At 44.7% G+C, this 13323-nt stretch overlaps 1 protein-coding gene across 7 annotated transcripts in view; it reads right to left on the reverse strand.

Moving 5' to 3' along the window:
* LOC137430180 (uncharacterized) overlaps positions 1-13323 on the reverse strand; it is a 51015-nt gene that overhangs the window by 5413 nt on the left and 32279 nt on the right. For all 7 annotated transcript variants that reach the window (XM_078780371.1, XM_078780370.1, XM_078780367.1 and 4 more), the window contains exon 10: positions 5746-5808. In XM_078780371.1, the coding sequence (XP_078636497.1) occupies positions 5746-5808 (63 nt within the window). The remainder of the gene's footprint in view (positions 1-5745; positions 5809-13323) is intronic.

Consider the following 13323-nt stretch of genomic DNA (forward strand, 5'->3'; position numbering starts at 1 on the left):
GATCAATGAGATTTAGATCTGGACTCGTTGCTGGCCACTTCAGGACAGTCCAGCGTTCTGTCTTGAACCATTCCTGGGTGCTTTTTGAAGTGTGTTTGGGGTCATTGTCCTGTTGCAAGACCCATGACCTTCGACAGAGACCCAGCTTTCTGACACTGGGTTGAACATTGCACTCCAAAATGCCTTGAGAATCTCCTGATTTCATGATGCCATGCACACATTCAAGGCACCCAGTGCCAATGGCAGCACAACAACCCTAAAACATCACTGAACTACATGTTTGATTCCTCCATGTTTGATTGTAGGGAAGGTGTTCTTTTCTTTGATGGCTTCATTTTGTTTTCTGTAAACATAAAGATGATGTGCTTTTTCAAAAAGCTCTAATTTGGTCTCATCTGTCCACAGGACATTCTCCCAGGATTTTGGCTTGTTCAGGTGTGTTTTGGAAACTCCAGTTGGGCTTTCTCAGCAGTGGGGTCCTCCTGGGTCTCCCATCATATAACCCCCTTTCATTGAGTTGGCGACAGATGTTGCAAGTTGAAACCGTCGTACCTTGTGTCTGAAGGTCAGCTTGAATCTGTTTGGCAGTTGATCGAGGTGCTTTCTCCATCATTCAAACAATCCTTCGCTGCAATCTTCGATCAAGTTTTCTCTTGCGGCCACGTTCAGGGAGTTGGCTATAATGCCATGGGCTTTAAACTTCCTGATAACATTGTGTACGGTGGACACAAGAGCATCAAGGTCTCTGTAGATGGACTTGAAGCCTTGAGATTGTCCATGCTTGGCTACAATCTTGTGTCTGACCTCCTCAGACAATTCTCTGGTTTTCTTTCTTTTCTCCATGCTTATTGCAGGACACAGTGACACAAAACAGCAGAATGACTCCTTTTTGCTATTCAAACTGGTTGAATGAGTGGTTTTTTTTATATTGCAGGCACCTGCAACTCACCATCGGCGATTTCAATGCCAAAGTAAAGGAGCATCACCTGCTTGAAATCTAATTATTTCTAACAACTTCTAAAAGGTGCCAATAATATTTTCCGGGCCATTTTAGGATTTCTGTGTGGAATAAGCTAAGGTTTAGTAATTTTTTCAGGTTTTTTTGTTTTGTTCCATTGCAAACCAAATGAATACAAATGTGGATACCATATGTAGATACCAAAAGATTTTTTAATTTCAACAATGTTCTGGAAGAAATGGTGCATTATTTGAAAAAAGTGCAAGGGTGCCAATATTTTTGGCCACGACTGTACGTATGGGAAAATTGCATGCTCAGTCAGGGTCGCCCATATAGTTCAGATGGTAGAGCACTGGTACGCCGTGGTATGGTTTTCCAGAGGCCCTGGGTTCAATTCCAGGCCTGGACATGTAATTTTCCCACATATATCAATTTAACTACTGTCAATTTAACAACCAGAAGAATCACTTCCGGTCCCTCAGGCGACGAGGCTTGCTTCGATCTCTCCACGGCATCGAAGTTTGAGTGTTTTCCCATTCGTGTCTTTGTCGGGTTTCCGCTGGTTGTTTTGTTGTGTGTGTGTTGTTGTGTGTTTCTGTTTAGTTTTGGTTTTGTGGTTGTTGCGGATTTGTGTGTGATTGGTCGTTTTTTATTCGCGCGTCGTGCGCGGCCTGGTCTTTCCGGGCTCCCTTCCCCCCGTCGGTGTTTTGTGAGTGGAAGTTCTGTCCTTCATAGTATTTGCTTGTTTCTTTGATTTTCTTTTCTCCCCCCTGCCTCTCGCAGGCATCTTACCCTTTGTCCGGCGTTTTTTAAAAACAGGACAAACGGATAGACAAAGAATTCTACATCGATTCTTTCTCTCCTCCCGGACACGTGCTTGTTCGCTCTCCTCCTCGTCTCGACTTGAGCCCCGCCCCCTGTATCTCGTTTTTCTTCCGCCTCTGCTCCTTCTTTCTCAAATCCACGTTCTTGCTTGGAGACTTTTCCCAGATTGTTTTTCATGGTTATCATGGTTCTGATTGGATATTGTTGGAATATGTTTAAACCGCAGCTGTGATGCTGACGCCACCCTTTCCCCCCCCCCCCCCCCCCCCCAGAATTTCCATGTTTTAAACGTTTCCCAGTGTGTACCCTGGTCAGAATAGGTACACCGTATCCCTGCGTGTCGTAAGAGATGACTAAGAGGGTTGGCGTCAGGAAGGGCATCCGGCCATAAAAACATTGCCTCAAAAAGAGAACCATGACAATTACAAGTACATATGGGCAGGGTGCAGCCCGAAGTGGAGATCGGTTTCTGAGGTTTGGGACATGGAATGTAGGGACAATGACAGGGAGATCAGGAGAAGTGGTGGAAGTATTGGTCAGAAGAAGAGTGGACATATGTTGTGTGCAGGAGACGAGATGGAAGGGAAGTGGTGTGAGAATGGTGAAGGGTAGGCAGGGACAGAAATACAAGTTTGTGTGGCAAGGGTGCCTGGAGAGCGTGAATGGTGTTGGTGTCCTGTTTTCTGAGGAGTTTGTAGACAGTGTGGTGAGTGTGACTAGAGTGAGTGATTGGTTGATGATGGTGAAAATGATGATTGGAAAGCTCTTGGTGAACGTCATCTCGGGATATGCTCCGCAGGTTGGTCGAAGCGATGAAGAGAAGGACAAGTTCTGGTGTGCGATAGAGAAGCTGATGGAAAACGTGAAAGATGAGGAAGTTGTTGTGGTGGGAGGAGACCTGAATGGACATGTGGGAAGGAGTATGGATGGTTTTGAGGGAGTTCATGGGGGTTACGGATATGGTGTGAGAAATGGAGAAGGTGAAAGGATTTTGGAGTTTGCTGCTGGAGCTGATTTGTTGATTTGTAATACTCAGTTCCAGAAAGAGGATAATAAGCTTGTTACATACACGTCAGGTGGGTCGACGACAACCGTTGACTACCTGATGGTGCGTAGGCGAGATAGGGGGCACCTCCGGGACACAAAGGTGATCCCGGGGGAGGAGGCTGTTTCACAGCACCACTTGGTTGTCTGCGACATAAGGGTGAAAGGTGCGAGGAGAGCTCGGCAGGTGAAGTACCAACCGAGAATGAAGGTGTGGAGGTTGAAAGAGGTGACAGTAAGGGAGGCATTAAAAGAGAGGCTGAGTAGGGTAGAGGATGATGTGGTTGAGCTTGAAAGTGGTTGGATGTCAATGAAAGCTAGTCTGTTGGGAGCCGTTGGTGAGGTATGTGGATGGACAAAAGGACCACCGAAGCACTCGGAAACATGGTGGTGGGATGATGAAGTTGGAAAGAGGATTGACGAGAAGAGGAAGAAGTTCAAGGAGTGGCAGAAGGCGAAGGGTACGGGAGCAGAAACAGCAGAGCATGAAAGTTATAAGGCAGCCAGGAAGGCTGCAAAGAAAGAGGTAGCAAAGGCGCAGGAGGCATGGAGGAAAATGTTCGGAGAACGCTTGGATTCGGAAGAGGGTCAGAAAGCAGTATTCAGGATTGCAAAGCAGATAGCGAAAGAGAGGTGTGATGCGATGGGGGTGAGTTGCTTGAAGGACGAAGTGGGACAAATTGTTGTCAACCCAGATGGAATTAAAGGAAGATGGAAAAGATATATGGAAATGCTGTTGAATACAGAGAATGAATGGGATGGCAACATAGAGAGTAACCCAGTTTTAGGACCGGCAGAGAAGATAACTGAGAAGGAAGTTGAGGAAGCGATAAAAGCAATGAAGAGTGGAAAAGCCAGAGGGCCAAAGGGAGTTGTGGGAGATATGTTGAAGGCAGCAGGAAGTTGGGGGTGTGAAGAGAATGACAGAGATCTGTAATCTGGTGGTGAAAGAAGGCCGCATTCCAGTGGAATGGGAACTGAGTACCCTCGTCCCTCTATACAAGGGGAAAGGTGACCCTCTGGAGTGTGGCTCGTACCGAGCGATAAAGTTATTAGAGCATGGAATGAAGGTATTGGAAAGGGTGTTGGAGAGGAGGATAAGGAAGAAAGTGAAGATCGACGAAATGCAGTTTGGATTTATGCCAGGAAGAGGAACGACAGACGCGCTTTTCATTGTGAGGCAGTTGCAGGAGAAGTACATGGAGAAGAGGAAGAAGTTGTTTCTTGGGTTTGTTGATCTGGAGAAAGCATTCGATAGGGTTCCACACAAAGTATTGACATGGGCATTGAGGAAGTTAGGAGTGGAGGAATAGTTGATCAGAGTAGTGATGGCAATGTACAAAAGAGAGCGCACAGCTGTAAGGACGAAGGACGGGAACAGTGGTGAGTTTGAGGTGAAGGTGGGAGTGCATCAGGGGTCCGTACTAAGTCCACTACTATTTGTAGCTGTGATGGAGGTGCTGGCTCAGAACGTAAAGGAGGGTTTACCGTGGGAGTTGTTGTATGCAGATGATCTGGTGTTGATTGCGGAAAGTATGGATGGACTGAAGGAAAAGATGAACAAGTGGAAGGAATGTATGGAGACAAAAGGTCTGAAGGTGAATATCGGAAAGACGAAGGTGATGGCAAGTGGTAAAGCATGTGGTGAGGTGGAAAGAACTGGGAAGTGGCTGTGTGCTGTGTGCAGGAATGGTGTCGGAGTGAACTCCATTCAATGTACAATGTGCGCTGAGTGGGTTCATCAAAAATGTAGTGGTCTGAGAGGGTCATTTACCAGTGTGGCAGCTAGATTCAAATGTAAGGTGTGCACAGAGAGCTGCAAATGGAGGAAATGTTGAGTTGGATCTTGGAGACGGCGTGAAGCTGGAAGGTGTGAAAACATTTTGCTACCTCGGAGACATGCTGAATGGAGAAGGTGGATCAGACTCGGCAACGGTTGCTCGAGTGAGATGTGCATGGAAGAAGTTTCGGGAACTGAGTGGCGTGCTGATGAGGAGGGGAGTGTCGCTGAAGCTGAAGGGAAAGGTGTATGCTGCATGTGTGAGAAGTGTTATGATTTATGGGAGCGAGACATGGGTAATGAACGTAGAGCAGCAACGAAGGCTGGAAAGGGTGGAAATGTGAATGGTTCGATGGATGTGCGGAGTATCGTTGAGAGAGAGGAAGATAAATGTTGAATTGCGAAAGATGATGGGAATATTGCCTGTGATTGATGCTGTGAAGAGGAACAGGTTGAGATGGTTTGGTCATGTGTTGAGGAAGGATGAAAGTGACTGGTTGAGAAGAGTGATGGAAATTAATGTAGAAGGAAGTAGAGGACGGGGAAGACCGAGAAAGACTTGGCTAAAGATAGTGGAAGAAGAAATGCGGGCAAGGGGGTTAACAAGGAGAGATGCAGAAAATAGGGCAAAATGGAGAAGATTGTCATGGGGACCGCAAGGCATGGGGACCGCTCTAGCAGGGAAAATGGCCTTAAAATGCATGTTGTATTAAGGCTGTAAACCTGGGCTTAATTTTTCCGAAGCGGCCTGAAAGTAAAGCATGAAGGCATGAAGCCTATGGCCTATACGTACTGTGTTGTTGGAAGAGCCGTAACGCCGATGCTTTCGATATTTGATGGTCATTTTAACAATCGGATTGTTTGTGTTTCACACTGAATGAAAAACGTAAAGGTAGAGCATGGCGATTGTGATACATGACAGGTTCGACCGCTTTGACGTGTTCGGACTGAACGGCCTACAAATTAAAATGGCGGTCGGTTCAGTCAGCCGTTGTTCGCCGCAATGACATCATAGACGAAATGATGTAGCATGATGGACGGACGGACACAAAAATGCCACTACTTTGATACATAGATGACGATGTACCAGCAAGGCAGAGAAACCTAAACAAAACAGTAGCAACTGAAAGCTACTTACTTCTTCTTCTTCAAGCCGCCACAGGTGGATGTAAGGAAGACCTGCAACATCGAACCGCGTGACCTGCAGGAGGAAAAGACAAGCCTTTGCATTAAAATGCGTCGCAACAAATATAAAGAAATAAAAAAGCTCCCCCCCCCCCCCACCCCCCAAAAAAAACAACAATAATCATATGAAAAAGAATAATTTTAATAAACAACCAACTTCAAATTACAAGAAAACTCAGAATTTGAGCAAAAGCAGTCGAATTACAATGAATCAAGAAGAATGTAATAATGTAAAGAAGAGAGAATAGCAAGAAAAATAGAATAGAGGAGAAGATGTTTACTCCATGAAGCTCTACAGATCCCAGGAACAATCCAATAAATATCTTTAACAAGCGTTACGCCTAGGTCCCCCGTCGGGGAAGTGATGTGAGTTGACAAAGTGGAAGACGCAGAAAACATGCTGTGATATGATATTTCGCTCACAAGGTTCAGACATAGTATATATGGTGGTGGCCATCTTGGATTTTGACGTGGCGACCCAATTTTCAATAGCGTTCTTCCTTATGCCTAGATACACCCACACACCAGATTAGAAGTTGGTACTTCGCTTATTTTTCAAGATATTCCGCTCACAAGGTTCAGACATACATGGCGGCGGCCATCTTGGATTTTGACGTGGCGACCCAATTTTCAACAGCGCTCTTCCTTGTGCCTAGATACACCCACACACCACATTAGAAGTTGGTACATCGCTTATTTTTCAAGATATTCAGCTCACAAGGTTCAGACATACATGGCGGCGGCCATCTTGGATTTTGACGTGGCGACCCAATTTTCAATAGGGTTCTTCCTTATGCCTAGATACACCCACACACCAGATTAGAAGTTGGTACTTCGCTTATTTTTCAAGATATTCCGCTCACAAGGTTCAGACATACATGGCATCAGACATATATGGCGGTGGCCATCTTGGATTTTGACGTGGGTTGCACCCACACACCAAATTCGAATGCGGTCCTTCGCTTACGCACGCACGCATGCCCGGACGGACGGACGGAGGGGAAAACCATAGTCACCCTTTCGCTCCGCGGTGCGACGTGGGACAAAAATGAAACTTCCATGAACATCCAACAGCAAGCTCGAAGAAAAGAATATGAGATAACCCAAAGGAGTCCTCCAAACAGGATGATGCCTTAAGCCCAGACCACCCTAGGTCCTGGGAACCCAAACAGCTTCCAGCTTTGAACACCGAACTTGCATAAGAAAGTCCATGCAATTTCACCTGGGTCTTTTGGCTAAAATAATAAGCTGCAGATAACTTCTCCTTTGACACTGAGGAACAAACATCGAGTGCCTTCAGAAAGTATTCATCCCCTTGACTTTTCCACATTTTGTTGTGTTACAGCCTGAATTTAAAATAGATTAAATCGAGTTTTCTTGTCACTGATCGACACATAATACCCCATAATGTCAAAGTGAAATTATTTTTTAAAGAAACTTTTACAAATTAATTCAAGATGAAAAGCTGAAATGTCTCGAGTCAATAAGTATTCAATCCCTTTGCTATGACACTACAAATTGAGCTCAGGTGCATCCAATTTCCTTTGGCCATCCTTGAGATGTCTTGACAACTTTGTCCACCTGTTAGTGTGGTATGAGGTGTCATGAAAAACAGCTCCCGTGCGATTTGCATGCTAAAATAGATTTTTTTGCTTTGTTGGATTGATTTTAGGTCAATTTATTCGAAAATAATGGGGTTCAAATTTTCCGACCCCTGGACCCCCTTTTAAGGGGTGTTTTGTTTCCAGTGACCCCCGGGACTGACCATGCGATTTTCTCCCCTAACAACTGAGAGATTTTATCGATCTCGGGGTCGTTAGAGAGGTTTTCGATGACGCTAAATCCATTTATGATACTTTCGAAGCGACCGGAAGTGGCGATCCCAGATTTCCGTTCACCAAAGATGCTAAGGTCAAGGTCATTTCAATTGTAGCAATAAACTTAGGCATGTAATACCTCTTTTTTTATGGTTTTCAGGCACAGGAAGACGTTTGGTGCAGTTATTTTTGCGATCTAGATGCCCTGTCACGAGATAAGGACAAAAAAATATTGGTAAAATGCTCAAGGCTTTTTTTTTTTCAGAAAGAAGGCTGACAGAGACTAGTACAAAACCATCTTTTAGGGTTATTTTTTTGACATCTTTGTTTATTTTTGACAATTGACAAAACCAATTTGACATCATTACTTTTTTTGACAAAACCATTATTTGACTAATACTGACATCTCATACTCTCCGATTGTCTCTTCTAGTTTTGGCACCAGCTGAGGCCGGCTTCTTTGGATGATAAGAAATCTGCCGAGCAGTTCACGATCTTCACGCAACTTGATGACCTTATCACCAACGTGAACTTTAGTTTTCTCCATCAAGTTCGAAAAGGTTTTTATCTTCAGTTTCTTCATTGGGTCCCAAACCGAAAGTGTTGATGTGGGCAGTAATCTGTCTTGAACGAAATCGTTAAAACATTTCTGTCCCTTCCCTGCAAATCGCAAGATATCGGCTTTCGCATCTTCTGGAACAAGGGCTGAAGACACCAGGCTCTTCAAAGCAGGCTTTACTGTAAACGGATTGCCCGCGCAATGCAACTCGATGGAGTGACGGATCTTCAGAGCGTTTTCTCTCGATCTCGCTGCAACTCGTCCCGAAAGCTGGTAATGTTCACTTCGCTCAGTAGATTTAGAGGCTTGAGGGAAACTGTTGAGATACTGCTTCACTATATGAGCGAGGTGAGGTGTGGTAGTAAGAAGTCGGTCTAGGGCAGCTTCGTCTTGGCTCAATCCAACCATCCCGCCGTGACGCTTCAACCCTTTGATCTCTTGCTCCAGGGCCTGGTCGGTGAAAAGATGAGTGAAGGGAACTTCTGATTTTGCCACAACGAAGTCTCCTGATTTCAGGGCCTCCCACGTAACTGGATCATCCTCTTCCAGAGCATTCATTTGTGCAAGATGGACTGGCATTAGGCGAGCATAATTCAGGAGATCGCGCGCGAAGAAATACTTGATGAGCTTCTCTAAGGCAGCCAAGTAACCTTCCCAGTCAGCTGAACGGCAGGCACCTATGAGATGCAAAAGACTTTCCACTTGCTCGAGGTACTGGTTGAGAAATTGAGCGAGCTCGCCGATGTTGTCATCTTCTTTCTCATGGCGATTTTCTGAGTACGAGGACCGGATGTCGTTGTAGATATCAACCATGTCTTGGCTACGGTCGTGGAGAGCTTTCTTGAGAGCAACGCATTGGTCACGAAGTGGTTCAGGTGGATGATCAGAGAAAATGGCGTCAAACTTCATCATCATGATCGCCAGGCTAGTCGTGATGTGGTACTCAACTCCTCGCTTGTATTTTTTTTTTTTTTTTTTTTTTTTTTTTTTGTATACAAGATCGAGGCTCGTGAAAGAGCGAAATAGGAGATATGCCTTGCCACCATAGACCCCACGAAGACCTGCAGAAGTGTATGTGCCGCTTTCAATCGCACACGTGTCAATGCCACTTCCGTCGATTGTTTTGCCAAGAGCGTGCAGGGCAGCAAACGCAATATGCAGAACGCCCGCTCGGAGAATCCAGTTGGTGTTATTCACTGACTGCTGAATCTTGAGGGCGCGGCTGTAAAGATCAAGATCGAGCGTTATGAGGGTTCTTCTCTCAGGACCAACCACAAAAGCAGATATGCCCTGAGTCAACATCAGAACAGTATAGAGGGTCGAGTAATCCGTTGGAGAAGTCTTGAATAGCGGAGCGATCACTTCTGTGTTAGTCGGGCTCAGACTCTGACAGGAGCGTGATAACAGAAGAGATTTAGTCGCACCCCATGTTGGCATAACTTCTTCCTTTGCTAACTCCTTACCTTTAAGGATTCGTTTTGTCACTGAAAGAATAGGATCGTCGGAATATCTGGGGTTTTGACCTGCGGTCTGACCTTGCAGTTCTTCAGTCTCTTGCTGCTCTATATTCTCCACACGTTGGTCATTTAGCTTTTCACCACCTCTGTCATCAGTACCGTAGTAGTTGGCAAGCGCCCAGGTGTGAGTGAAGTCTTTGGAAATCTTACTCCTCCGCTTTTCTAGATGGTAGACCTCAAATCAAATTGGTTTAGGTTTAATGATTGGCTCTTGCAGGTACTTGACTTCGAACGCGAGTGGTGCCGGTGCGAGAAGTTCCTCTGGGATGACAAGTGGTTGGTTGATGGGCTCGCCATCTTCTGCTCGCTGGTTGATCACGATCACTGTGCCATGGAATGTGTTCTGTCCAGTCGGTGTGTCTTCTAAGAGGTCGATGTTATCAACAGCGAACCAGATGTTCAATCCCTTCTTGATGAAATCAGGCAGACAAAATCCACCAGCCTCCTTCATTCGCTGAAGAACGCCTTGCTCTATGCGCTTTTCGAGATCAAGGAGCCTCTGGTAGTCGCTCCCAATGTAAACTTCTGATAGGTTATTGACGAGGTTTTTGTCACGAACTCTGGAATGAATGGTGAGCGGCAAGCCTATTGAGAGGGGCGTCTGGGCAGTTTGCTGAAAGATTTCGTTTTGTTTTGGCTGATGCTTTACCTGGCGATCGGTTCGAGTATTCTGGACGAGAAACTGGCAAGCAACATCAACAGTTTTGTCCACTTGTGCATTGCGCATTTCAGAAACTTTGAGAACATGACGGCCAAATAGGAGATGAGTGAGGAAGAACTGGAGAAGTGGAGGATTCTCAAAGTCTTCAAACATTCCTCTGAACGACCAGCTTTGATGCTGCATTATCTCTTCCCTTAGAATGTTTGCCATGTTCTTCAAGTTGCCAACTGTGTCGTCATTATCCAGCTGTGCAGACATCAGTTGCATGGCCTTCCTAACCGCCAGTGAAAGAACGAGGTTGTCGGGACATTTTTGCGTAGTGATTGGACGAACTGGATATTCGGAAGCCGTTCAGTAATGAGATTTTTGAAATGCTTGCGGTAGTTGGTTGTCTGATTGATCTCTACATTATACCTCTTCAAAATGGACAAATATGCACCATTCACTTCAGCCATGTTCAGAGTAAGATCGTCCGCAGTAAGAGTATTTTGGACGGAGAGAAGCAACTGTTCATCACATAGAGAGCCAATAAGCTGGGTATTACTACGATCTTTTCGCGTTAAAGTGCGCTGCGCGTATCGTAAACATTTCCTATGATAGTATTTTTCAAGAGCAGAGGCATCCCCAGCGTCTTCTAACTCGGACACGCAAGTTCTGATGCGGTCATCCTGAGTCTTGAGCTTTATCTCGAGGAAGTTTTCACCCATCTTGTCAGAGTAAACGCGATGGAGAGGTTCTGATATGTTATTAGAACAAAAGCTACATGACAAGAACAGACACACCTTTTCCTTCAGGATGGTTTTTGTTCTTTTAGGTCGGGTAGAGTCAGCCACACTGGAAGGTCGTCCAGGCCCATGTGCAGGGCATGCAGGAGAATCAAACCGGACTCGTTTAACCCTTAGCCGTTCAATCATGCTTGTGTTGACGATGGGTTTTCGACATTCGCTATGATACCATACTGATTTCCGTTCAGATTCACCTAAGCTAGCTAACCGATATGTAAGTCGCTTAATATCACCCTGACCCAAAGACAGTCGCTCGTTAGCACAATAAATAAGTTCGCCAATCATATCAGGATTGTTTATCAGTCCCTTCTTTGATGTAGCTCCTTCATTGCAGATGATGCAAACGCTGTTCTTCTCAGACATGACCTCTAGATGGTTTTGTACTAGTCTCTGTCAGCCTTCTTTCTGAAAAACAAAACAAAAAAAAGCCTTGAGCATTTTACCAATATTGTTTTGTCCTTATCTCGCGACAGGGCATCTAGATCGCAAAAATAACTGCACCAAACGTCTTCCTGTGCCTGAAAACCATAAAAAAGAGGTATTACATGCCTAAGTTTATTGCTACAATTGAAATGACCTTGACCTTAGCATCTTTGGTGAACGGAAATCTGGGATCGCCACTTCCAGTCGCTTTGAAAGTATCATAAATGGATTTAGCGTCATCGAAAACCTCTCTAATGACCCCGAGATCGATAAAATCTCTCAGTTGTTAGGGGAGAAAGTCGCATGGTCAGTCCCGGGGGTCACTGGAAACAAAACACCCCATAAAAGGGGATCCGGGGGTCGGAAAATTTGAACCCCATTATTTTTCAATATTTTGACCTCAAATTAATCCAACAATGCAAAAAAATCAATTTTAGCACGCAAATCGCACGGGATTACACTTCATACCACACTATGTGGCCAATTCAATTGATTTGACATGATTTAGAAAAAAAACACACCTTTCTGTATAAGGTCCCACAGTTGACAGTGCATGTCAGAACAGAAACCCAACCATGAAGCCCAAGGAACTGTTCGTATAACTCGGTAAGATAGAATTGTGAGGAGGCATAGATCTGGGGATGGGTATAAAACAATTTATAGAGTGTTGAGAGTTACCAAGAGCACAGCTCTTCCAATCGTTTGATGATTTCCTAATGATTAGCTCCATTATTAGGAAATGGAAAGCATATGGAACTACTCAGATCCTTTCTAGAACTGGCCGTCCGACCAAACTGCGCAACTGGGCAAGAAGGACCATGGTCAGGGAGGTGACAAAGAACCCATGACCACTGACAGAACTACAGAGTTCCATGGCTGAGATGTGAGAACCTGTCAGAAGGACAATATTCTCTGCAGCACTTCACAAATCTAGGCTTTATGGCCAGACGAAACCACTCCTGAGAAAAAGGCACATGACATGCCAAGAGCTTGTAAAAAGGCACATGGAATACTCAGAGCACAAGGCAAATGATTCTTTGATTTGATGAGACGAAAATGTAACTATTTGGCCTGAATGCAGTGTTACATCTGGCAGAAATAGAACATGGCTCATCACCCATCTAACACAATATATACCAGGAAACATGGTGGTGGTAGCATCATGCTATGGGGATGCTTTTCAGGGGCAGGGACTGCGAGACTTGTAAGGATAGAGAAAAGTATGAATGGAGCCAAATACAGGCAAATCCTTGTGAATAATCTGCTTCAGAGTGGAAAAGACCTCAGACTGCTGCTTCGACAATAACCCCAAGCATACAGCCAAATAAACACTGGAATGGCTTCAGAACAAGAATGTGAAAGTCCTTTAGCACAGACTTGAATCCCATTGAGAATCTATGGAAAGACTTGATTGTTGTTCACCGATGCTCCCAATCCAACTTGACAGAGCTGACAGAGCAAGGAAGAATGGGAGAAACTCCCCAAAGCCAGATGTGCAAAGCTGAGACGGACATATCCAAGAAGACTTGAAACTGTAATTGCTGCCAAAGGCACTTATATGAAATATTGACTCAGAGGGCTGAACATGAAATATTGACTCAGGGGATGAACACTTATGTAAATTGGATATTTCTGTATTTTAATTTTTAATTATTTTGTAAAAATTTCTAAACCAAAAAAAATCCTTTTTGACATTATGGGGTATTATGTGTAGATCAGTGACAAAAATCTCAATTCAATCTATCTTAAATTCAAGCTGTATCCCAACA

Source organism: Myxine glutinosa, chromosome 6 (assembly GCF_964187855.1).
Source record: "Myxine glutinosa chromosome 6, kmMyxGlut1.1, whole genome shotgun sequence".
Classification (NCBI taxonomy): Eukaryota; Metazoa; Chordata; class Myxini; order Myxiniformes; family Myxinidae; genus Myxine; species Myxine glutinosa.